Consider the following 27,605-nt stretch of genomic DNA (forward strand, 5'->3'; position numbering starts at 1 on the left):
TTTATGGCAACTAAATTGACAATTGCGAGGGCTTGGAAGACTCCTGTCCTTAGCTTTGAGGCTGTCAAAAATCGGACGAACTTCATGGTTAATGAAAAACTGACGGCCATACTGTTGGATACCCATACAAAATTTCTGCAGATATGGCGTCCCTGGCTGGATATAGCCCAACCCTCGAGATTCGACCAGTCCCTTCTGTCGATATGAGGATGGATTTTGCTGTGATCCCCTTGGAGCCCCTCCCCCCCCCTTTTTTTTTTTTTTTTTTTTTTGTGTGTGTTGTCCGTGTCTCTCTACTATTTGTCTTTTTCTACTCTCCTGTTTAATCTGTCCTTAAACATATTTTACGGATTGTGCCTGCTGTTTTCTGCGCTACATCCGCAATACTATTTCTGCAATCTAGATTTCTTTATAAACTCTAGGTCATGAACATGTACTGTTTTTTTGGTGAGGCCTCTTCTCGTGCCTCTCCCGTTTTCTATAATGTTGATGTAGCAAAACTTCCCTTTAGAGTTTACATTATCATTGACCCACAAAGGTTTGTTACCCGTTCCCTTCCAACCCCTTTCCCCATCCTTTCCCTCAGGGCACCTATGTAAACTTTTCAGATTATGCTTTTATTGATGCATGCCTTGAACCAGCTTCCCTTCATTTAATACAATTTGTAAATGTTGGTCATTGAATTTTTGCTTTGACTGTCTGTTTATCTTTGCTTACTATTCAATAAAGCTCTTTGTAAAAGAAAATACAATAGGGAGTAAGGAGAAGGGTCTATCGGAATAGTTAGCATATGCAGTAGGGAGTGCAGAGAAGGGTCTTTTGGAGTTGTTAGTATTAGAATGGGAAGTTCAGAGAATGGACTAACACTAACAACTCCGATAGACCCTTCTCACTCCCTATTGTATTTTCTAACTATTCCGATAGACTATTCTCTGAACTTCCCATTCTGTCGGAATAGTTAGTAAATAGAATAGGGAGTGCGGAGAAGGGTCTTTCGGAGTTGGCAGTATATAGAATGGGGCATGCAGAGGAGGGTCTATTAGAGTTGTCTGTATATTGACTGGGGAATGCGGAGACTAGACTATCAGAGTTGTCAGTGTTAGAATGGTGACTGCAGAGAAGGGTCTATTGGAATAGTCAGTATATGGAATGGGGAGTGCAGAGAAGGATCTATTAGAGTTGGCAGCATGTGGAATGGGGAGTGCAGAGAAGGATCTATTGGAGTTGGCAGTATATGGAATGGGGAGTGCAGAGAAGGATCTATTGGAGTTGGCAGTATATGGAATGGGGAGTGCAGAGAAGGATCTATTGGAGTTGGCAGTATATGGAATGGTGAGTGCAGAGAAGGATCTATTGGAGTTGGCAGTATATGGAATGGTGAGTGCAGAGAAGGATCTATTGGAGTTGGCAGTATATGGAATGAGGAGTGCAGAGAAGCATCTATTGGAGTTGGCAGTATATGGAATGGGGAGTGCAGAGAAGGGTCTACCGGAATTGACACTTTATAGAATGGAGAGTGTGGAGAAATATCTATTGGACTTGTCAGTATATGGAACAGAGAGTGCAGAGAAGGATCTATCCGGAGTTGGCATTATATAGAATGGGGAGTTCAGAGAAGGGTCTATCGGAATAGTAAATACAATAGGGAGTGCGGAGAAGGGTCTATTGGAGTTGTTAGTGTTAGACCATTCTCTGAACTTCCCATTCTAACACTAACAACTCCAATAGACCCTTCTCCGCACTCCCTATTGCATATGCTAACTATTCAGATAGACCCTTCTCCTCAATACCCTTTCTAACACTGACCATTCTGATAGTCCATTCTCCTCACTCCTCATTCAATATAAAGACAACTCCAATAGACCCTTCTCTGCACTCCCTATTGTATTTACTACCTATTCCGATAGACCCTTCTCTGAACTTCCCATTCTATCGGAATAGTTAGTAAATACAATAGGAAGTGCAGAGGAGGGTCTATCGGAATTGGCAGTATATTGAATAGGGAGTGTGGAGAAGGGACTATCAGAGTTGTCAGAATGAGAAGTTCAGAGAAGGGTCTATTGGACTTGTCAGTATATGGAATAGGGACTGCAGAGAAGGATATATTGGAGTTGGTATTATTTATTATGGGGAATGCAGAGAAGGGTCTATCGGAATAGTCAGTATATAGAATGGAGAGTGCACAGAAGAGTCTATCAGAATAGTCAGTATATAGAATGGGGAGTTCAGAGAAGGGTCTATCGGAATAGTCAGTATATAGAATGGGGAGTGCAGGGAAGGGTCTATCGGAATAGTCAGTATATAGAATGGAGAGTGCACAGAAGGGTCTATCGGAATAGTCAGTATATAGAATGGGGAGTGCACAGAAGGGTCTATCAGAATAGTCAGTGTATAGAATGGGGAGTGCAGGGAAGGGTCTATCAGAATAGTCAGTATATAGAATGGGGAGTGCAGGGAAGGGTCTATCAGAATAGTCAGTATATTGAATGGGGAGTGCAGAGAAGGGTCTATCAGAATAGTCAGTATATTGAATGGGGAGTGCAGAGAAGGGTCTATCGGAATAGTCAGTATATAGAATGGGGAGTTCAGAGAAGGGTCTGTCGGAATAGTCAGTATATAGAATGGGGAGTGCAGGGAAGGGTCTATCGGAATAGTCAGTATATAGAATGGGGAGTGCAGGGAAGGGTCTATCGGAGTTATCAGTTTATGGAATGGGGAGTTCGGGGAAAGGTGATATCATTGCAGGCTTGTACAGGGAAGTGAGGTGTGTATGCTGTGGTGGGATATAGAAGGAGGACCAATGGGTGTTCAGTAGTGTGATCTTGATGGACTGGAGGCAGACTTCACCATGTATAAGTGAAAGTGGCACTTAGACTAAAATACTATATACAGTGGGGATCGAAAGTTTGGGCACCCCAGCTAAAAATGTGTATTAATGTGCATAAAGAAGCCAAGGAAAGATGGAAAAATCTCCAAAAGGCATCAAATTACAGATTAGACATTCTTAGAATATGTCAACAAAAGTTAGATTTTATTTCCATCATTTACACTTTCAAAATAACAGAAAACAAAAAAATGGCGTCTGCAAAAGTTTGGGCACCCTGCAGAATTTATAGCATGCACTGCCCCCTTTGCAAAGCTGAGACCTGCCAGTGTCATGGATTGTTCTCAATCATCGTCTGGGAAGACCAGGTGATATCAATCTCAAAGGTTTTAAATGCCCAGACTCATCTGACCTTGCCCCAACAATCAGCACCATGGGTTCTTCTAAGCAGTTGTCTAGAAAACTGAAACTGAAAATAGTTGACGCTCACAAAGCTGGAGAAGGCTAGAAGAAGATAGCAAAGCGTTTTCAGATGTCAATATCCTCTGTTTGGAATGTAATGAAGAAATGGCAGTCATCAGGAACAGTGGAAGTTAAAAGCAAGATCTGGAAGACCAAGAAAAGTATCAGACAGAACAGCTCGCAGGATTGTGAGAAAAACAATTCAAAACCCACGTTTGACTGCACAATCCCTCCAGAAAGATCTGGCAGACACTGGAGTTGTGGTACACTATTCCACTATAAAGAGATACTTGTACAAAAATGGTCTTCATGGAAGAGTCATCAGAAGACAACCTCTTCTACGTCCTCACCACAAAAATCATCGTTTGAACTTTGCAAATGAACATATAGACAAGCCTGATGCATTTTGGAAACAAGTTCTGTGGACCGATGAGGTTAAAATTGAACTTTTTGGCCGGAATGAGCAAAGGTACGTTTGGAGAAGAAGGGGCACAGAATTTAATGAAAAGAACCTCTGTCCAATTGTTAAGCATGGGGTTGGATCAATCATGCTTTGGGGTTGTGTTGCAGCCAGTGGCACAGAGAACTGTCAGGGCGGGAACGCTGGAATGGGCAGGCAGGCCTATGGTACGGTCACGCTGCAACTGCCGACAGCCACTACCCACAGACCAGAGTCCCTCAGGGCGCGGAGTCTAAGCCCCAGACTACCCTTCACCAGGGCCCCTGATGGTGGGGATGGACTTGATGCAGCCTGAGACCAGGTCGCGGCCCCCGAGTGACCCCAGCTGCGATAACGACTGCCGCCAATGGCGTACAGCTGGTGGGAGCTAGATGGGAACACGAGTAGAGTAATCAGACAAGCCAGGTCAATAACAACGGAGCAGACGGTACTAGACGGTAGGCAAAAAATACTCAGGTCACGGGCCGGGTTCAGCAACAGAAGGTCAGGTAAAGGGTTAACGCAGAGAGTAGTCTTGTCCAAGCCGAGTCGGTTACCAGGAGAGCAATGGGAACAACACAAGAGCTTGCAACAGGGCAACATACAGGACACAAGTGCAGAGCACACTTGCAGACAGCAGGTTTAAATGTGCTCAACCACACCCTTCTGAGGAGGAGCCGCAGAAGCCTGAAGGCATAAAGGTTCCCACCATGCTTTGCAGAAAACCAAGATGGATGCCAGCTCATGGAGATGCACAAGCTCTGAAGAAAGGTAGGACCTTGACAGTACCTCCTCCTCAAGGGCCCTTCCCCCTCCGTGGCTCCACAAAAGGTTTCTGAGGAAATCGGGCGTGAAAAGCGCAGAGGAGGGCAGGAGCATGAACATCTGCGGAAGGAACCCAGGAACGTTCCTCGGGACCATAACCACGCCAATGGACCAAAAACTGTACCCGACCGCGGACCAACCGAGAATCCAAGATGCGGCTCACCTCATACTCCTCATGGCCGTCGACCCTGATAGGACGAGGCCGAGGCGGAGAGGCAGTAAAGCGATTACAGATCAGAGGTTTCAACAGGGATACGTGGAAGACATTGGAGATGTGCATCCCAGGAGGAAGAGCAAGGGCATAGGCAACCGGGTTCACCCTGCGAAGAATGCGGAAAGGACCAACAAAACGGGGGGCCAGCTTTGGTGCGGGCACCCAAAGCTTGAGGTTGCGAGTGGACAACCACACCCGATCTCCGACCTGGTATGAGGGAGCGGGCAACCGTCTACGATCAGCCTGGAGCTTCTGGCGCTGTGCTGAGTCCTTCAAGGACCTCTGAATCTGCCCCCATTAGGAGCGCAGAGCAGCCAGGTGGTTATCCACAGCCGGAATGTCCTGTGGAGAGAACAACTCAGGCAATACAGCGGGTTGGAACCCATAGTTGGCCATGAAGGGGGACATCCCAGAGGAGGAGTTGACAGCCGAGTTCCTCGCAAACTCTGCCCATGGCAGGAGATCGACCCAGTTGTCCTGATGATCCGATATATAGCAACGAAGGAATTGTTCCAGGGCCTGGTTGGAACGCTCCGCAGCCCCATTGGACTGAGGGTGGTAGGCCGAAGAGAAGGAAAGCTCGATACCCAACTGGGAGCAGAAGGCGCGCCAGAACCTGGACACAAACTGGCTCCCACGGTCCGAGACAATCACCTTGGGCAACCCGTGCAAGCGAAAGATCTCCTTGGCGAAAACCGTAGCCAGTTCTTGTGCAGTCGGCAATTTCTTGAACGGAACGCAATGGCACATCTTAGAAAAACGATCGATCACCATAAGAATGACCGTATGACTTTGAGACGCAGGAAGATCCACAATAAAATCCATGCCCAGGTGTGACCAGGGACGCTCCCCATTGGGAATGGGTTGCAGAAGGCCCAATGGAAGGTGCCGAGGAGATTTATTCTGGGCACAGACCGAACAAGCTGCTACATATGAGGCGATGTCAGAACGGAGAGATGGCCACCAGAATAACCGAGAAACGACCCAGGACAATTGGTTCCTACCAGGATGACCGGCAGTCTTGGAATTATGGTAGGTACGTAGCAAGCGGGTACGCAATCCCTCAGGTACAAAACATCTTCCAGCCGGTCTCTCAGGGGGAGCGTTAGTTTGAGCTGCCAAAATCTGCTCCCCAAGGGGAGAAGTCAGGTTGGTACGAATGGCAGCCAGGATCTGGTTTGGAGGAATGACCGAGGTCAGCTCAGTGTCCTCCCTGGACAGTTCAGAGTATTGCCGCGACAAGGCATCAGCCCTGACATTCTTGGAACCAGGCAAGTAAGAGACCACATAGTTAAAACGTGACAAAAACAGAGCCCACCTGGCCTGATGGGGTGTCAACCTCTTAGCTTCCGAGAGATATGTGAGGTTCTTGTGGTCAGTGAGAACTAGGACCGGGACCACAGAACCCTCAAGCAGGTGCCTCCATTCCTTGAGAGCCAGAATAATGGCCAACAACTCCCTGTCTCCAATCTGGTAGTTGCACTCTGCAGAGGAAAGCTTCTTGGAGTAGAACCCACAAGGAAGTAGGGGTCCCTCGGGTGACCGACGCTGGGACAAGAGGGCGCCTACTCCTGTCTCAGATGCATCAACCTCGAGAACAAAAGGCAACCCAGGATTGGGATGAGACAGAATTGGGGCCGAAGTGAAGCCTTGAAAGCTGAGATGGCCTCGGGTGACCACTCGTGAGGGTTACTGCCCTTCTTGGTCAGATCTGAGAGAGGCTTGGACAGTGTGGAAAAGTTCCTGATAAACTTCCGATAATAGTTGGCAAATCCCAAAAAGCGCTGAATGGACCGAAGACCACTGGGACGAGGCCACTGCAGAACCACTGAAACCTTCTCAGGGTCCATAGAAAAACCCAACCGGGGAAATGATGTAGCCCAAAAAGGCAACCTGGGATTGGTGAAATTCACACTTCTCGAGCTTACAGAAAAGCTCGTTTTCACGTAACCGTTGCAGCACCCGCTTAACATCCTGGATATGAGTCTCCATAGATGCAGAGTAAACCAGGATGTCGTCCAAGTAAACCACCACGCACTGCTGCAACAAGTCACGTAAGACATCGTTAATAAACTCCTGAAAGACCGCGGGTGCGTTACACAACCCGAAGGGCATAACCAGGTATTCATAGTGGCCGGTTCTGGTGTTGAACGCGGTCTTCCACTCATCGCCCTCCTTGATCCGTACAAGGTTGTAGGCAGCCCTAAGGTCGAGTTTAGTAAAGACTGTTGCTCCCTTGAGGCGGTCAAACAACTCGGTGATCAACGGAATAGGATAAGCATTTTTAATCGTGATCCAATTGAGACCCCTAAAATCAATGCAGGGTCTCAGCTCACCTCCCTTCTTTTCCACGAAAAAAAACCCAGCTCCTGCTGGAGACGTAGACTTGAGAATGTGCCCCCGAGAAAGCGCATCCGCAACGTATTCCTCCATGGCCTGATTCTCTGCCACCGAAAGAGGATACACCCTGCCACGGAGGAGTAGCACCAGTTTGTAAGGTTATGGCACAATCGTATGGACGCTGAGGAGGCAGGGCACCGGCGCGCACCTTGTCAAACACGTCCAGGTACTCCCCATATTCAGTGGGCAGCACAGAGTCCGAGGAGGTGCACAGCACCTTAACCGGACCACGGATGCAACCAGCCCCACACCGTGGTGACCATGAGAGAATCTCGGCCGATCGCCAATCAAAGGTCGGATTGTGCCTCTGAAGCCAGGGATATCCCAAAACCACGGAGTAGTGCGGGGAAGAAATTACTGGAAATAGGCCAATTCCCTGTGAACAGCCCCAATAGCTACCTCCACCGGCAGGGTCTCGTGGGTAACCTGCGATGGCTGCAAGGGCCTGCCATCTATCGCCTCGAGAACCAATGGAGTCTCTCGAGCCTGCAGAGGAATGGAGTACTGGGCCGCAAACGAACTGTCCATAAACAAACCGCCAGCCCCAGAGTCTACCAGCGCCTGGGCCGTCACTGAGCCTCCTGTCCAAGAGAGGACAACGGTGATAAGCGGTTTATCTTTACGGGAAACCGGGGACGAGGAAACTCCACCCAAGATCTGCCCCCGACAGGATCTCAGGTGCGGGCGTTTCCCGGACGGACCGGACAGGACTGCCGAAAATGCCCCCCGAGTTCACAGTACAGGCAGCGACCCTCCCGACGCCGAGAGGCCCGCTCCCCCTCGGAAAGGCGAGCAAACCCCAGCTGCATGGGCTCACTACCAGACAAACCATCCCCAAGAGGCGTGGGAGGAGAGGGAGGCACGGGTGGGACTGAAAACGTAGGCGCCAAACGGTTAGGAGGCCTCCGCAGCCGCTCCTTAAATGAAGGCCTCTCTCTGAGCCTGGTGTCAATCAAGATTAGGAAGGAGATGAGTGCCTCTAACTCCACAGGCAGTTCTTTGGCTGCGATCTCGTCCTTCAACGCATCAGAGAGACCATGAGAGAAAGCAGCCACTAGAGCCTCATTGTTCCAACCCACCTCTGCCGCCAAAGTACGAAATTCGATGGCGTACTCGGCAACGGTTCGTGAACCCTGATGCATGGACATGAGCAATTTGGCAGCAGAAGCAGAGCGAGCGGGTACGTCGAATACCGTACGGAAGGAGGCAACGAAACGGGTAAACGTGAATCACCAAGTCATTCCTCTCCCATAAGGGATTAGCCCAGGCCAAGGCCCTATCAGAGAGTAGCGAGATTAGGAAGCCCACCTTAGCCCTCTCAGTAGGGAAAGCATGAGGTATTAATTCAAAGTAAATCCCCAATTGGTTAAGGAAACCACGACACTGACTCGGTTCCCCCCCCAAAGCGCTGAGGAAGAGGGGCAGAACCAGTCATACCTCTGGGTACCGCGGGTTCCGCAACAGATGCGGAGGTAGGTGCAACAACCGGAGCAACAGTGGGAGAGTCCACCGGAGTAACAACTGACCTAATAGCCCCAGGGATAAGGTGCGCTGTGCGTGCAAGCAGAGCCTGCAACGCCTGAGCGAACTGATCCAACAAGCGATCCTGTTGGTCAAGTCTGGCGAGTAACATAGGGATCGAAGGCGTACCTGCACCGTCAGGATTCATGGCACTTGTGTAATGTCAGGGCAGGAACGCTGGAATGGGCAGGCAGGCCTATGGTACGGTCACGCTGCGACTGACGACAGCCACTACCCACAGACCAGAGTCCCTCAGGGCGCGAAGTCTAAGCCCCAGGCTACCCTTCACCAGGGCCCCTGATGGTGGGGATGGACTTGATGCAGCCTGAGACCAGGTCGCGGCCCCCGAGTGACCCCAGCTGCGATAACGACTGCCGCCAATGGCGTACAGCTGGTGGGAGCTAGATGGGAACACGAGTAGAGTAATCAGACAAGCCGGGTCAATAACAACGGAGCAGACGGTACTAGACGGTAGGCAAGAATACTCAGGTCACGGGCCGGGTTCAGCAACGGAAGGTCAGGTAAAGGGTTAACGCAGAGAGTAGTCTTGTCCAAGCCAAGTCGGTTACCAGGAGAGCAATGGGAACAACACAAGAGCTTGCAACAGGGCAACATACAGGACACAAGTGCAGAGCACACTTGCAGACAGCAGGTTTAAATGTGCTCAACCACACCCTTCTGAGGAGGAGCCGCAGAAGCCTGAAGGCATAAAGGTTCCCACCATGCTTTGCAGAAAACCAAGATGGATGCCAGCTCATGGAGATGCACAAGCTCTGAAGAAAGGTAGGACCTTGACAGGAACATCTCACGAGTAGAAGGAAAAATGGATTCAATAAAATTTCAGCAAATTTTGGATGGTAACTTGATGCCATCTGTGAAAAAGCTGAAGTTAAAGAGAGGATGGCTTCTACAAATGGATAATGATCCTAAACACACCTCGAAATCCACGGGGGATTACATCAAGAGGCGTAAACTGAAGGTTTTGCCATGGCCTTCACAATCTCCTGACCTCAACATAATTTAAAATCTATGGATAGACCTTAAAAGAGCAGTGCGTGACAGACAGCCCAGAAATCTCAAAGAACTGGAAGACTTTTGTAAGGAAGAATGGGCAAAGATACCTCAAACAAGAATTGAAAGACTCTTGGCTGGCTACAAAAAGCGTTTACAAGCTGTGATACTTGCCAAAGGGGGCAGTACAAGATATTAACTCTGCAGGGTGCCCAAACTCTTGCAGACGCCATTTTTTTGTTTTCTGTTATTTTGAAAGTGTAAATGATGGAAATAAAATCTAACTTTTGTTGACATATTATAAGAATGTCTAATCTGTAATTTGATGCCTTTTGGAGATTTTTCCATCTTTCCTTGGCTTCTTTATGCACATTAATACACATTTTTAGCTGGGGTGCCCAAACTTTCGATCCCCACTGTAGGACAAGGGTCCACATCCCGTTGATTACAGTCTACCAGTTGACCGCAGGCAGGTGAGGGGTAGATCGCGTCCCTTCATCGTCAACCCTTGGACTGCTCCTCCCACATTTGCAGATCATCAAAGGGAAACCGGCAGTGCTGCAAGGGGGTAGGGAGTACACAGGGGGGCCGCAGAAAGAAGGGGAACCTGGACAAGAGGGGTGGCATTTACCTTAGCCGATCCACCGATCCCCTGTACTTTGCCCCCGTAGCAGCTGAAAGCCGGCTTCTCTTCCTCTCTCTCCCGCCTTGCTAGTTAATTTCCCTTTTAAAAAGGGCTCGGCAACCCTGGTGATCTTTAATCTCTTTCATGTTGTTCAGGTAGATTTCCACCTCTCAGAGGTTGCCTACCCCTGATATAGTATAGAATGTATGCTCTACTGTGGCAAATGATAAAGTGTGCATTGATAACATTTTGCTTTGTCCTCCCTTTTGTAGGTGACACTCCACACTGGTCTGCCTATTCCTGGATTCTACACATCTCGAGCCTCTATACAGTCTTAAAAGTGTATCAGAAGTGGCGTTTTCTTTTTTTTTTTTTTTTTCCCCCCCATCAATCACCTTGGACTCCAGTGCAGCAAATATTTCTGTGCAAAGGATTCTGGGAAGGAACACAAGTTATTCCATGACGTCTGGCTCTGTCTCAGTGCTGTGTTCCCTTTTCAGCCTCAAACCTCAGGCCAGCCAACTCCCAGACAGCTTGAGTTATTATCGTCAGGTTTATTTATTCCATTCTTTTCCTTTTTTCTGTGGACTCCTGACTGTACATAGACATTGTCGCTTTGACCATTGGCCTATATGCTGCTGCTACAATTCTGAGAACCCCCCAAAACTGTAACACAATGTCAGTTATTTACGGCCTCGCAGTAGAGCAGATGTCTTCATAAAGGACCGCGGAAATACGTCACAAAGTTTTAGGCTGGTCTACAAAGAATGATGTAAAACCAGGCTGGTCGAATGCCTTGAACTTGGAATCCGGATCATCTTCTATCGAGATGATCTGTTTGAGCCTGCAAGAAAGACTCGTGACTTCTTGTATATATCCTTTTATTTTGCTCCCACAAAGAATGTATGGTGACGTTCCTATACAACTGTATCAATGGTGCTTGTTACATTAGAAAGTTACATTGTATATCAGATTCCTATAGATGGCTTTTTTTTCTAATTATATAAGAATGGTCTTAAAGTATTACTATTTTGGAAACCTTTCTGTGCTTTTTTTGGGTCGAAGATAAATGTCACTAGACACCCTCTTGGGGAAAGTGCAGTCCGGGGACGCCAAAGTTCCTTAACCTTTAAATGGATGTTGAAATGTTAAACGCACATTAATTCAAAATAAAAACGTTCACTATTAGGGGTCAGGTGTGGCCTGGAAAAGTCTCGATGACTCTTATGTTTTGTAGATGGATACACAAATCACAAGTATACCTTTTAACTTTTATCAAAAGACTTGACATATGTGAAATCGTTGAGGCAACCTATTGAAATCAATGACAGGTGGCTGGACTTGCATGGACCTCCATGTGCTTTCCAAAGCACACATCCATGCAGGTCCAATGCACAGATCAGATCGCAATCTGTTTGTACGTGTAGGTTCACATAGGTCCGTGCAGCCAGCCGCCTGTCATTGATTTTAACAGGCTGCCTGCACAGACCTCCATGTGCATTCCGAAGCGCACATCCATGTAGGTCCAATGCACACATCAGAGGGCAATCCGTTTGCATCCTGATTCATGCATCAGACCCTCACGTACGTGCACTTTGGAATTTACATGGAGCTCCAGGATGCTGATGCATAGATCACGAGGCAAACAGATTGCTCTCTGATCTGTGCATTGGACCTGCATGGATGTGCACCTCGGAATTCACATGGAGGTCTGTGCAGGCAGCCTGTTAAAATCAATGAGAGGCGGTTGGCTGCACGGACCTCCGCGTACATTCTGAAGTGCACATATGTGTGGGTCCGATGCACAGATCAGGATGCAAACAGATTGCTCTCTGATCTGTGCATTGGTCCTGCATGGATCTGTGCTTTTGAATGCACATGGAGGTCTGTGCAGGCAGCATGTTAAAATCAATGACAGGCTGCTGGCTGCATGTACCTCCGCATACATTCTGAAGTGCGCATATGTGTGGGACCGATGCACAAATCAGGGTGCAAGCAGATTGCTCTCTGATTTGTGCATTGGACCTGCATGGATCTGTGCTTCGGAATGCACATGAAATCAAGTCCAGCTACCTGTCATTGATTTCAACAGGTTGCCTGCACGCCCCTAAACAGAACACCTGCACATGTGGGGCAGCCTAAGAAGGCCCTTCACACGGGTGTTTGGAATTAGTCCAAAAGCAAACCTCACTATACAACTGTCCACAGAATATCCCCAAACCCATGCTCCCTGCAGACAATCTGGGTGCCGGCTATCACAGCCCTTCTCCACTCCATGTCAGAAATATATACAATATAAACCTCACTCCTCGCTCTTCTTGTATTCAACGATTGGATAAGAAGACTGTATACAATCATGTCTCCGCCTAAAACCAGCCTTGATGCATTTCACCACCCATTCAGAAGTGGTGAAATGCGTCAGTTGGTTTCGAGTGGAGACATGATTCTATGTAGTCTTTTCTCACATTCATTAAATACAAGTAAAACAACTTTTGGAGTGTGGCTTATATTTTGCATAATTTTGTCTCCAGAATAGGTGTCCCCGTTCCAAAGATTCCTCTTCTGCTTCTAACAACTGTAAAGTTTTTTTGATTTCCTCTCACTTTCTATGCTGGTGACAACAGTTATCAGGACAAACAAGTATCAGTGAATCAACGAAACCCAGACACCCAACAAAAACCTGACAGGGGTCCTAATTCTTCCCCGCTCTATCCCAAACTCTAGGAAATGTCTGGAGTTCCACTTCAAGTTTAACATTTTTATTGTAGATTTTGAAATTTAAACAGTACTAGAGTATGCGTAATGTCTCATCCTTCATCTCCTCAAAGCACAACCTTCGTCTCTAAATCCACAATCAGTATTCTAAGGCTTTGTTCATATAGACAGTGAAATGGGTGATCAGTGCACTTGTCTGACGCGTTGCACAGGCTACGCTAACCTGCGGTGTGAAAGGGCATATTAAACCAATAACTAAACCCCCGCGCTGGTGAAGGATATGTTTTGTGCTTTCAGATGCTAGCACCCAACAGCGGGAGAGGGTTGGAAAACTGAACTTAAGGTGGGAAAATCGACCGATTGGTCATCCGTCGACCAAGGGGCGTTCGTTCGTTGGTTGAAGTCGTGGCCCACATTAACCAATCTAAAAAAAATTGTTCGTCAGGCAATACGTAGTGTTGACGTCTTCCATACAAGTGGAAGTGATGCGTTGTGCGTGTGACCTTGTAGCCACGCCCTTCCGGCCAGAATGAGCGATATACACAACAATTACCAGCAATGAGTATAATATTGTTTATTACATGACCTATATACATAAATAGTGATACATAAAATATAATATCCAGAATTCTGCTTTCATGATCACATTAGGCCAATCTACTTTTAACATTTGGATTTTTCGTTCGTGTTTACGAAGATTCCTCGGACATAAACATCCGAGTCATCTTCTGTTTCCGCTCATGCGTGATAGCGCTTGGTAGATTTTTTTCGTACGACCGTCATACCACCGCATAGAAAATCGGTTGTTCGTATGCGAAACATTTTCTACTGTTTTTCAACCGGATTTATTCGTTCACAATATCGTTATTGGTTAAAACATCCTGCTCATCAACGAAGAGAAAATCGTTCGATCAGTGGATCGGCTAAATTTTTCAGACGATTTTCTTACCGTGTGTACAGGGCATAACTCACAAACCCATCACTTGTGTTAATCAGGCCTAGAATTTCCACAGTACTCTGCTGCCCTCCAATGGCAGTTTAGCATATTACAGTCACCTTTCCTACCAGTGAGCAATTTTAAACTAACCATAGCAAAGCATTATTTATTTATTTCAGGTACTTATATAGCGCCATCAATTTACGCAGCGCTTTACATATATATTGTACATTCACATCAGTCCCTAACCCTCAAGGGGTGTACAATCTAAGGCCCCTAACTTACATTCATACATACACATACTAGGGACAATTTAGACAGGAGCCAATTAACCTACCAGCATGTCTTTGGAGTGTGGAAGGAAACCGGAATACCCGGGGAAAATCCACGCAGGCACAGGGAGAACATGCAAACTCCAGGCAGGTGGTGCCATAGTTGGGATTCAAACCAATGACCCTAGTACTGCCAGGTGGAAGTGCTAACCATTTAGCCACTGTGCAAAGCATCTATATCTAACCTTCCAGCAGACAAAGTGTGCCAAAATGATCATTAATAAAAGTACTAAATGCTCATTTATTTTGAACTTTTGTAGAAACTTTATAGATAGATGTGGGATATATTTTCAGGAAGCTCATAATATGGAAATTGTCAAAACCAGAACGTCTAGAAGATGACCTATTTTTCTTTTGCAAGATTTCAAGATATAATTATGAATACATTTTTTTGCAGAAATGTCTATTGTTCTACAAAATTTTGGGCTGTTTAAAGGGAGGCTATAGTCATTTCACAGGTTTCAGATGTGGGTTAGATCTGCTTCATAAAAATCACTGGCATTAATGTTTTCTAACATTTTGCTTCTCTGTAAATATGTACATAGAGGCATCCATATCTGCTTATGAAATACAGTATGCAGCCTGTGGTTACAGCTTAGTATTGCTGCACAGTGATTCTTCTTTACTGCTTCTTTTTTTTTTTTTTTTTGTTTTGTGTCTAATTACTTTTATCTAAGCAGCTAGATGCAAATCCGCAACATCCCGATAGCCATATTTAATACAGTCTTGGAATCATGGTGGGGTAAGCATGTAAAAAGTAACAGCAAAAGTTGCATAAAGATAAAATATATAATGACTCCAAGTATGTAATTTCTATAAAAACACACTGTAATTTCCCTTTAAAGTTTGCATGAAACCTAGAAGAGTTGTCAACGGAGTCTCAAGTTGCCAAATTATTCCGATTACAAGCCATCTGGCAAGTTGACGTTTTTAATGTCTTTTTATTATAAAAGTAGAGCCAAAATATCAAGGTGGAATGTAGTTGCTTATAGTGTTGAAAGGAAATACATTTCCACTGTCATTCCTGTTAGCATTGGATTAAGAAATAGGAGATGGGCTTTATTTAATATCAAAACAAACAAAGAATATACACTATATGGTCAAAAATATGGTGTCATCCCTCTAAAGCAGGGGTCTCCAAAATTTCTCAACAAAGGGCCAGTTTATTGTCTTTCAGCCTTTAGGAGGGCTGTGGTCAATAGGAAGAGGAATAGTGCCCCATGATTGGTATTAGTGGGTGGAATAGTACCTCATCATTGGTATCAGTGGGTGGAATAGTGCCCCATGATTGGTATTAGTGGGTGGAATTGTGCCTCATCATTGGTATTAGTGGGAGGAATAGTGCCCCATCATTGGTATTAGTGGGTGGAATTGTGCCTCATCATTGGTGTCAGTGGGAGGAATTGTGCCTCATCATTGGTGTCAGTGGGAGGAATAGTGCCTCATCATTGGTATCAGTGGGAGGAATAGTGCCCCATCATTGGTGTCAGTGGGAGGAATAGTGCCCCATCATTGGTATCAGTGGGAGGAATAGTGCCCCATCATTGGTGTCAGTGGCAAGAATAGTGCCTCATCATTAGTATTAGTGGGAGTAATAGTGCCCCATCATTGGTATCAGTGGGAGGAATTATGCCCCATCTTTGGTGTCCATAGAAGGAATAAAGTCCCATGATTTGTATCAGTGGGAGGAATAGTGCCCCATCATTGGTGTCAGTGGGAGGAGTAGTGCCCCATCATTGGTATCAGTGGGAGGAATAGTGCCCCATCTTTGGTGTCAGTGGGAGGGATAGTGCCCCATCATTGATGTCAGTGGGAGGAATAGTGCCTCATTGTTGGTATCAAAAGTTGTTGGATGAAAAGTTCCAACATTTAAATCAGTGGAAGCAAGTATGCAGAGTTGTTGGTGTCAGAAGAAAGAAAATGGACTCACCTTTCATGTCAGTGAGCAAAAATATGCCCCACCGTTGGTGTCGTTGCTGGCATCATTGGAAGGAATAATAATGAGAGGAATAATATCCCAAGGGCCAGATAAAGGCAAGCAAAGGGCCACATCTGGCCCACAGGCAGTTTGGAGTCTCCTGCTCTAAATGATTGAGTTCAGGTGTTTCCTGTGGAGGGTTCTGTTAATGCTGCATTATACATTTTAGATAATTGTGTCCTTCCAACTGTGTAGTAACAGTTCCAGCATGACTGTGCCCCTGATCCCCAGTTCCATAAAGACATCGATGAGCGAGTTTGGGGTGGAGGAACTAGAGTGTCCTGTAGAGTCCTGACCTCAACCCTACTCAACACCCTTGGGATGAATTAAAACACCAGTTCCTCTCATCCAACATCAGTACCTGACCTCACAAATGTTCTTTTGGCTGAAAGGGTTCAAAACATGGGCAACCCATGTTTTTGTAATGGGTAATTCAACAGACCTGTAAAGGTGTGATGGTCAGATGTCCACAAAGTTTTGATCATGTCATTGTGTATACTATCCTAGAATTACTGGTAAATCCACTGCAGACAAAAGGCCAGTGCCAAGCCATTACCAATTAGGAAACTGGAGCTAGTGATGTAAATCAAGGGACAGCCTGGTGATGTCATCAGTTGCATTTCCATATCTGAATCGATTTTTGCAGTTTTTCCAAACACAATGGGCCCGACAGACTATCAGCATTAAAATAGCACAGGTCGACCTTTTTACTAGTGCAGCAATCAACACCGATTCACAATGCATGTTCCTGTTGAATGTGACATGTGCATCAGAAATAGGTTCATCCCTATTTGCGACATTTCAAAGAAATATCGCAGTTTGTGTGATATGTAATTGAAGCGATTGCATATATTTTTAGCTCAAAGAATTAGTGCATTGGTGCGCCAAGCAGTAGATGGTGCTGGACTCCTAATAAACCAGCCTTTCTCGACTTTCTTACCTTAGAGCAGGGGTCTCCAAACTCTCTAAGCAGCGAGCCAGTTTACTGTCCTTCATGTTTTGTCCTTCAATGACTGGCCATTGGAAGTACAAAATGCCTCGGCATCAGTGCTCCATAATTGGTTTCACTAGGAGGAATAGTGCCCCGTTGTTCATATCAGTGAAGAGAATAGTGCTTCATTGATGGTGTCCTTTCATTGGCATCATTCGGTGGAATAGTGCTCCATGGGCCAGATAAAGCCAGGCAAAGGGTCTTTGCCTTAGAGGAACCCTTGAAATAATTTTCAGGTTTCACTCCTGGTAAGATTAGTCTATCGGGCTCAAGGGGAAAATGCCTCTTATATTGGTGGTGATCAATGGAAAGAATGTCCCCTTACAAGGGTGGCTGGAATGACAATCTTGCAGTCATGTGCTGGCTCTGCTAAGTTGGGTTGGATCTTGAATTATGCAGGCACCAGCAGATGGGAGGGCAGTTAGCCACAGCTCAAGGAATCCATAGCCACCCCTTGAGGGGGTGTCCTGGAACCCTGGATGTTACAAACTAAGTTCACTACAACATAATAGATCATTTATTACAATTTGCAACTTTTTTTGTGACAACTTTGCACCACCAATAGTGTGTGGGGAACGTTAGGTCCCTTTGGGAATAATGGGCCCATCTGCTATTATATCTTTGTCCTTTATGGTAGATCAAACTTTGGGTGTGGTGTGTCCTAGGCCTTATTGCTGGGCCCAGTGTCTGCTGGGGATCTAAAGCATATTGCTCCCGTATTTGCAGGGAAGGGAACACTGGAATCCCCCCTTGTAGACAGGAGCTGTACGATGTGTCTTCCAAAGTGCATAAATGACATTAGTGAGGCTTCAGCTTGATGACATAATCACTACTCCAGTGGCGAATTAATAGCACTTTGGACTTTGGGGTAATTTTTGTATATAGAGCCACCACTGGGTCTCCTGCCTGGGGTGAATGCTCAATGCACACATGCTGTCAGAGGTGCTTTCACTTTGCTTGGAATTATACTGGGCCATTGGGGTCCCTGTGACGAGGTCGAAGTTGTGGCATTTTGTTTAATGCACTCTAGTTGGATCCCTCTGCAACCATGGCTAGGAAGAACAAATGTAAACAAAAGGGTCAAATTCACTGTATTTATGTGTACAAGAACATCAACTCTTACATTTCTAAGTTGAAGAACGACACATGTCCATCACATAGGGTCTTTCTCTGTTGGTTGTGTGATGTTATTAAATAAAGCCCCATTAACATTAAACCCTGGGTAGACTTAAAAATAGTGGTAGAGTTGCAAAACATAAAGATGGGAAACTGATAGACTCATGTGACCAATGCCATGGCACTGAACATATGGTTCCTGCTGAAGTACAAGATGTTGGGGGAGTACCATCAAGGGGCTATTCAGGCCAAATTCAGCTACTTCAGTAATGCTTTGCCGATCTTATCGCACCTTAGCTCTGGCTGCAAGTTGACTCCTCCATTCCTATGACCTCACTACTGCTGGTGATAGGCATGGGAGCCCAAAACACGCATGTTGCTTTGCCTTTATTTTATAACATAGGTACACTTTAAAGTACTTACCAATTTCCCATTATTGCTGGGCAAAGTAACATTCCCACTCTGAATGTACATAGGGGATTTCAGCTATTCGTGTTGAGTATAGACGTAGAAAAGTTACATTTGCTATTTTATTTTGACCGGTGCTACTTTGTTCTCTTCTGTGTGTCCATTAGCTAATCTTAGCTACAGAAGACCTCTGTTGCTGGACAACGCTGACGTTTTTTTTAATTTTTTTTTTCTGATGAGACGCAATGGCTGGGCCACTGTGGGCTTGTTCACCCCTCGTGGTGAGTAAATGATGATGCTTAGCGGATCACCAGTGACTTGTGTTGCCTAGTTCACTTGTATGTGTAGCTATCACCCTCTGCAGATGATGTATTGAAATAATATAAATTATGTTGGCTGATACCAATAAATTAATTTTCTGAGGGAATTTCTAGGTCTCAGAGTGTTTTATTTGTGGTCTGTCATTATGTTTTATTTAGACAATAATCCTAAAGGCACCATCCATAAATTAAAAAGCTTGGCTCAAGAGTCAATGATCAGCAGCACGGATGGACAGATCTGCATAGCTACACTTAGGAAACTTTGACCAGACTATACAGAATATAGCAAAGTAAGTTGATTATTTTAAAACAAAAGACATCCAAACACCAGCAGACATGAAGATACAAGTGAACCATAACCATGTTCAAATCTCATAGCAGCCTAAGTAACAGAAAAACTAACAAACTAACTATATAAATGATGTACAAAATGAGGAACATAGGAAAGCAGAGCAGAATTGGAGGTGCAGGGAAGGGGGAACCAAGACTGGGAACAAGGGAAGTGGGTAGAAGGCAGCAGAGTACAGGGTATAGGTACAAGGTAAAAGCAAGATCAGGATAAATGGCAAGCAATATCTGGCTAGTAGAGCAAAACACTGAAGCAAGAGACACTAGCAGAAGAAGGACTATATACCCTCCCAGCAGCCAGCATCAGGTGGAGACAGTACTGGGATCTACTGACTGCTGGGAGGCACCTACCTGTGAACTACAACCTTCAGCTCTGGGATCCATGGTGCCACCAGCAGGTGATCCAGGTCCTTACACCAGGTCTATTTTATTTGGAGTAAATGTAGAGGCACATGGCACAATGAGGTGTTTTTAAACTACAATTAAGAGACTGCAGATGATACAACGGTACAGTATATAAAATGGCCAATGGCCTGTCAGTATTAATCAGGAATAATAGGCCTAATAGGTGTATGCATAACTTTTATGTTTACTATTGCCATGGGGGTGCGGTGAAGTGAATGTGAGTGATATAACTTAAGGTGGTTGTAAAGAGTACCTGACAGTCTAATGCTTCATCTTTGCTCCCCACCTTCCAGCCTCAGCTTGCATCTCCATCGCCAAGCAACAGTGACAACACTTCCTTCCTTCCTATTACCTGTTAACAGCTGCTGTCTTCGGCCCAGCTGGTGTCTCATTGGTGGTGGACCCTGCTCTACAGCCAGTTCCTACTCCAGTTACGAAGCATCTCTGCCTGTTCCTTCACCTCAGGCCTGTGATGCTCAAATAAAGTGCTGCAGCACCACAGCCAATCATGGCTGTGGTGCTGGAGCACTTTATTTGAGCATCACAGGCCAAGCGCTCAGGATATCTGATAGCATCTCAATAACTGGCTCTCTACCATATCTACACCTCCTTGCCTTGTTTTTGGATTCTTCTGTTGCTGACCCTTGTCTGGAATATGGCTATTCTCTCTGATTGCCACCTGTTTTGACCACGGACTGTTTCCTGATTACACTTATCTGCTGCCTGCCCTGGCATCAGAACTGTTTCTGATCCATGCTTGCCCACTGCCTGTTCCGACCTCAGACTGTCACAGGATAACAATACCAGCTACCACCTCTCCAGACTCCAGACCACCAACAGCCTTCATACTTTTGTAAAGACTCTCTCCCACAATGCTATGGTTCATGCCTGATCTGTCACAAAACCACATGTACCCTTTCTGCTACCTCCACTTAGTCCTGGTGCCATCAGGCCAGGAACTATAGCATTTTATACTAAGCCCTGGGGGCAACTAAATACTGGTAGACTTGCTTGACTTCAAGCAGGGGTCTCCAAGCTGTCTAAATGAACTGTCCTTCGAACTTTAGGAGGGCCGGACTGTGGCCAGCAGGTGTAGAAAATGTCTTGGTGTCGGTGGGAGTTAACAGTGTCCCATCATTGGTGTCAGTGGGAGGAATAGTGCCTCATCGTTGGTGTCAGGTGAAGAAATAGTGCCCCATTATTGGTGTCAGTGGGAGAATAGTGACCCATAACTGGTGTCAGTGGGAGGAATAGTGCCCCATCATTGGTATCAGTGGGAGGAATAGTGCCCCATCGTTGGTGTCAGTGGGAGGAATACTGTCCTGTTGTTGGTGTCAGTGGGAGGAATAGTGCCCCGTTGTTGGTGTCAGTGGGAGGAATAATGCCCAATCGTTGGTGTCAGTGGGAGGAATAGTGCCCCATTGATGTTGTCAGTGGGAGTAAGAGTGCCCCATCATTAATGTCAGTGGGAGGAATAGTGCCCTATCATTGGTGTCAGTGGGAGGAATAGTGCCCCATTGATGGTGTCAGTGGGAGTAAGAGTGCCCCATCGTTAATGTCAGTGGGAGGAATATTGCCTTATCATTGGTGTCAGTGGGAGGAATAGTGCCCCATCATTGGTGTCAGTGGGAGGAATATTGCGTTATCATTGGTGTCAGTGGGAGGAATAGTGCCCCATCGTTGGTGTCAATGGCAGGAACTATGCCCCACTGTTGCTAACAGTGGTGGGAATAATGGCCCAAGGGTAGGGTAAAAGCAAGCAAAGGGCCACATTCTGCCTCAGGGCAACAGTTTGGAGATCACTGCCTTAAAGGAATAAAGGCAGAAGAATCCTTGCCAGCTATAGTTCCCGACCTAGACATCGGGCTGAGTGTCACAGTGGTTTGGATGAACACAGTTCTTGCATTTAGTTTAAAAAACAAACCAAAAAACAATTTGCATCATGCAGCAAACAGAATTTAACTTCAAGAACAGATGGTCAGCAATAAGTAAATGCTTTAAGTACCAGACAAATGTAAAAATTAGGCGCATAGAACATGGTTTATACCAAGAGTCCTAAGATGGGTGTGAATACAACAGAACAGTTTAAATGTCTCATAAATCCCATCCACTGTAGGCAAGCTGAGGTGAGAGCAAAAGCTGGCTCCAAATATGCAACAGAAAAGAGAAAAAACAGATCCTCTAAGTGTAGACTATAATAACAAAGAAGTTAGGCAACTCACATGATAAAAGACATATCTCATCAAAAGACCAAGGGTGACAGGACCGCCATTTTACAAGGGGTAGACGCTGGGGCACTCGGGTGTCTGTCTCTGCAGTGGATGGAGGAAGCTGGCCGACACCTCTGCCACTCGGAGCCGAAGACTGGAACACAACAATGGACCGCAACACTCTGGTGTCGTGACGTCACCCCCTGGTGACTCTTGCTGCCATGGTTGCTTTCCAGTCTTCGGCTCCGAGTGGCAGAGGTCAGCTTCGTCCGTCTCCTGAGTGCCCCAGTATCTACCTCTTGTGGAATGGCAGTCCTGTCACCCTTTTTCTTATGATGAGCCTGTTAAAGTGTTACTAAACCCCAGACCTGCATTCACTATATCTGGTCTCCCAGGACCCTGCATTCACTATATCTGATCTCTCCGGACCCTGCATTCACTATATCTGGTCTCCCCAGACCCTGTATTCACTATATCTGGTCTCCCCGGACCCTGCATTCACTATATCTGATCTCTCCGGACCCTGCATTCACTATATCTGGTCTCCCCGGACCCTGCATTCACTATATCTGGTCTCCCCGGACCCTGCATTCACTATATCTGGTCTCCCCGGACCTTGCATTCACTATATCTGGTCTCTCAGGACCCTGCATTCACTATATCCGGTCTCTCCAGACCCTGCATTCACTATATTCGGTCTCTCCGGACCCTGCATTCACTATATCCGGTCTCCCCAGACCCTGCATTCACTATATCTGGTCTCCCCAGACCCTGCATTCACTATGTCTGATCTCCCCGAACCCTGCATTCACTATATCTGGTCTCTCAGGACCCTGCATTCACTATATCCGGTCTCCCCGGACCCTGCATTCACTATATCCGATCTCCCCAGACCCTGCATTCACTATATCCGATCTCCCCGGACCCTGCATTCACTATATCTGTTCTCCCCGGACCCTGCATTCACTATATCCGGTGTCCCCGGACTCTGCATTCACTATATACGATCTCCCCAGACTCTGCATTCACTATATCTGTTCTCCCCAGACCCTGCATTCACTATATCCGGTCTCCCAGGACCCTGCATTCACTATATCTGGTCTCCCCGGACCCTGCATTCACTATATCTGGTCTCCCCGGACCTTGCATTCACTATATCTGGTCTCTCAGGACCCTGCATTCACTATATCCGGTCTCTCCAGACCCTGCATTCACTATATCCGGTCTCTCCGGACCCTGCATTCACTATATCCGGTCTCCCCAGACCCTGCATTCACTATATCTGGTCTCCCCAGACCCTGCATTCACTATGTCTGATCTCCCCGAACCCTGCATTCACTATATCTGGTCTCTCAGGACCCTGCATTCACTATATCCGGTCTCCCCGGACCCTGCATTCACTATATCCGATCTCCCCAGACCCTGCATTCACTATATCCGATCTCCCCGGACCCTGCATTCACTATATCTGTTCTCCCCGGACCCTGCATTCACTATATCCGGTGTCCCCGGACTCTGCATTCACTATATACGATCTCCCCAGACTCTGCATTCACTATATCTGTTCTCCCCAGACCCTGCATTCACTATATCCGGTCTCCCAGGACCCTGCATTCACTATATCTGGTCTCCCCGGACCCTGCATTCACTATATCTGGTCTCCCCGGGCCCTGCATTCACTATATCTGGTCTCCCAGGCTCCTGAATTCACTATATTTGGTCTCCCTGGACCCTGCATTCACTATATCCGATCTCCCTGAACCCTGCATTCACTATATCTGGTCTCCCACAGTACACAGAACATGTAAATGCAATTATTTTAGTAAATATAAACTGCTAAATCCCTTTCTCATTAGCACTTAGAGCAGGCTTGTGACTCCTATCAGTGTCCAGCAGAGCACTGCTTTAAGCTTGTAGTAGGAGTTTTCATTCTCCCCCGATTGTCCTTTGAGGCTGCATAACCCCTGACCCTCTGTCTGGACAGCACTGATTGGCCCTGTGCAGATCACATGCACCCTCCCAAGAAAAAGAAAAAACTCTCTAGCAATAAACACCAAACTGAGCATGTGCAGCTTGCCCCCAAGGCTCTGTATTATCAGCAGATGGATTGGGGACAGTAGAATAAGGGGAGGATCAGAGAAGACAGGATCAAACAGCCTTTTTACAAAATGCGGAGGATTAACCCCCTAACCAGGGGCAGACTGACCATTTAGAAACTCGGGCACTGCCCGAGGGCCCGGGGTCAGTAGGGGGCCCCATGAGATGCCCCTGGTACCTTTTTCATAGGCTTTTTTGGGCAAGGACACAGGGGCCCCATGATCCCCTATTGCCCGGGGGCCCCATGAGTTGTCAGTCCGCCCCTGCCCCTAACAGTGAGTATAACAAGCATGCCTTACTGCATATACAGACTGATTTTTCTGTAGTGGGTTTAGTAACACTTTAAGTTAGAGTTCAGTCTTCCCTAATCACCCCCCCCCCCCACACACACCTTTCATAATAGATAATCCCTTCCTAAAACTTGCCCTGTGGCTTTGCTGTTGCTGTAGTTTATAGTTTCCCAACCTGTGAAGAGTTACCTCTTACTTAATCCAACCGAACAGAATTTATTGCACCACTTAAAGAAAAGCAATGAACCATACAAGGTGTTATAGGATTCGGTATGATAAGATATACTAGACAAGCCGTGCTCCGGAGCTCGTAGATATTGTGCAGCAGCTGGGGAGAGACCATCTATTCCTTCACTGACACCTTTATTACAGGCCGATAATACATAGCATCTCAATGCACTGAATTACCGAGCGCAGACCCTGCCAACACCGCAACTCCTTCCCCAAATAAATGATGGCAAGTGGATCCCAAAGGCCGAAGGAGAGGAAAGGCATGCTTCCCTATATAAAGTGACATTTTCAAAAACGTATTTATGATGATTTTTTTTTTACCATAAAAATATACCAGAACCTGTTTCTCTGCTATAACCTGTAATTAAAGAGAACCTGTCATCATGCCCAGTGGTGTATTTAGGTTTTGTGCTGCCATAGGCCTCGAAATGTAGTATTGGCAGTTTATTGACCGCTTCCCAGATATACTGCTACAGCGCGGCATGGGTGTGCGAAATCACGCATATATACGTGATTTTGAATTTCCGGGTAGGGGGCGCGTGCGAGCAGCGTGCGTGCCCTACTCGCGCAGCAATTCGTGGCTGCTGCTGCCGACCGGCAGTGGTGTATTTAGGTTTTTGTCCTGCCCTAGGCAACACAAAGCCTAAATGAGGCACCACTGATGAGGCGGCACTGATGGGCACTGATAGGCTGCACTGATGAAGCAGCACTGATGGGCACTGACAGGCTGCACTGATGAGGCGGCACTGTGGGCATTGATGAGGAGGCACTGATGAGGCTGCACTGATATGTGGCAATGATGGATGCTGATAGGCGACAATGATGGGCACTGATAGGCGACAATGATGGGCACTAATAGCCTGCACTGTTAGGCAGCACTGACTGGTGTCACTGCTGGGCACAGATTGGCAGCACTGACGGGCACAGATTGGCAGCACTGACGGCAATGATGGGCAATTTTCAGGCTGCACTGAAAATCGGGCTGCACTGAATAAATATTTGAAATACATTTTCCCCTCAGGTCGGTAACAACCCATGCAATCCATACATACAAAGAAACCAAAACCAATAAGTTCAGAAATTAAGCTATGTGAAATAAAATGGAAAGACACAGGGAAAAAGCATTGAACACATGAAGAAATGGAGGTGCAAAAAAGCATGGAAAGCCAAGACACCAGCTTAAATCTATCAGTAGTTACAAAGCAATCCTGCCCCTTGTCAGTGCAAATTAATGTCAGTTGGTTCGGTCTCAACTGATGGCCTATAAAAAGTTGCTCATTACTAACATGAACAATAACACACGAGAAACATCTCATGATGAGTAAAAGCAAAGAGGTCTCTCAAGACCTTATTGTTGAAAAACATACTGATGGCATTGGTTACAGAAGGATTTCTAAACTTCTGAATGTTCCACTGAGCACTGTTGAGGCCATGATCAAGAAGTAAAAAGAACATAATTTCACCATAAACCGGCCATGGCTAGGTGCTCCTTGCAAGATTTCTGACAGAGGAGTGAAAAGAATAATCAGAAGAGTTGGCCAGGAGCCAAGGACCACTTGAGGAGAGCTTGGGAAAGACCTAGAATGAGCAGCTACAATTGTTTCAAAGAAAACAATAAGTAATGCACTCAGCTACTATGACCTGTATGCACACTCACCACGCAAGACTCCACGGCTGAAGAGAAACATGTTGAAGCTTGTTTAAAGTTTGCTGCACAACATTTAGAGAAGCCTGTGGAATAGTGAAAGAATATAGTCTGGTCAGATGAGACCAAAATGGAACTCTTTGAATGCCATAATACACACCTTGCTTGGAGGTCAGATGGCACTGCAGATCACGGTAAAAACACCATCCCAACAGTGAAGCATGGCGGTGGGAACATCATGGTGTGGGGCTGTCCTTCAGCATACGGTACTGACAAATTTCATGTCACTAAAGGAAGGATGAATGGAAAAATGTGCCAAGATATTCCTGATAAAAATCTTCTGCCATCTACCAGGATTATGAAGATAAAACGAGGGTGGACATTTCAGCAAGAGAATGATCCCAAACACAAAGCCAAGGAAACTCTCAATTGGTTTCAAAGAAAGAAAAAAAAAACTGTTGAGTGGCCCAGCCAATCACCTGACTTGAATCCAAAAGAAAATCTATGAAAAGAACTAAAGATCAGAGTTCATAGGAGAGGCCGCGAAACCTTCAAGATTTGAAGACTGTGTGGAAGAACGGGCCAAACTCACACCCGATCAATGCATGCGACTCGTTTTTCCATACAGAAGGTGTCCTGAAGCTGTAATTTCCAGCAAAGGATTTTGTACGAAGTAGTAAATAAATTTCAGTTAGCGTGTTCAATACGTTTTCCCTGTCATTCTATTTTATTACACATAACTTATGTTTTGAACTAATTTGTTTTGGTTTCTTTGTATGTGTGGACTGCATAGGTTGTTACTGACAGGTGGTGAAAATGTCATGTCAGTAGCACCATTAGAAATATATTTACTGAGAAAAATGGTGACGTGTTCAAGCTGTATGTAAATATTTATATATGAGTGTATATTATATATATATATATATATATATACAGTGGGGATCAAAAGTTTGGGCACCCCAGCTAAAATGTTTTATTAATGTGCATCATAAAGAAGCCAAGGAAAGATGGAAAAATCTCCAAAAGGCATCAAATTACAGATTAGACATTCTTATAATATGTCAACAAAAGTTAGATTTTATTTCCATCATTTACACTTTCAAAATAACAGAAAACAAAAAAATGGCGTCTGAAAAAGTTTGGCCACCCTGCAGAGTTAATATCTTGTACTGCCCCCTTTGGCAAGTATCACAGCTTGTAAACGCTTTTTGTAGCCAGCCAAGAGTCTTTCAATTCTTGTTTGAGGTATCTTTGCCCATTC

The 27,605-nt window shown here is 45.9% G+C and overlaps 1 protein-coding gene across 3 annotated transcripts in view; it reads left to right on the forward strand.

Annotated features, from left to right (window-relative positions):
* The window catches only part of TRIM9 (tripartite motif containing 9), a 174,717-nt gene extending 155,492 nt beyond the window's left edge, over window positions 1-19,225 (forward strand). For all 3 annotated transcript variants that reach the window (XM_089665814.1, XM_089665816.1, XM_089665815.1), the window contains one exon: window positions 10,594-19,225. In XM_089665814.1, coding sequence (XP_089521940.1) covers window positions 10,594-10,659 — 66 coding nt within the window. In that variant the 3' untranslated portion in view covers window positions 10,660-19,225. The remainder of the gene's footprint in view (window positions 1-10,593) is intronic.
* Window positions 19,226-27,605: the final 8,380 nt, after the last annotated feature.

This window comes from Staurois parvus, unplaced genomic scaffold (assembly GCF_062004578.1).
Source record: "Staurois parvus isolate SC_StPar_1 unplaced genomic scaffold, SC_StPar_1.0 ptg002360l, whole genome shotgun sequence".
In the NCBI taxonomy this organism is placed as follows: Eukaryota; Metazoa; Chordata; class Amphibia; order Anura; family Ranidae; genus Staurois; species Staurois parvus.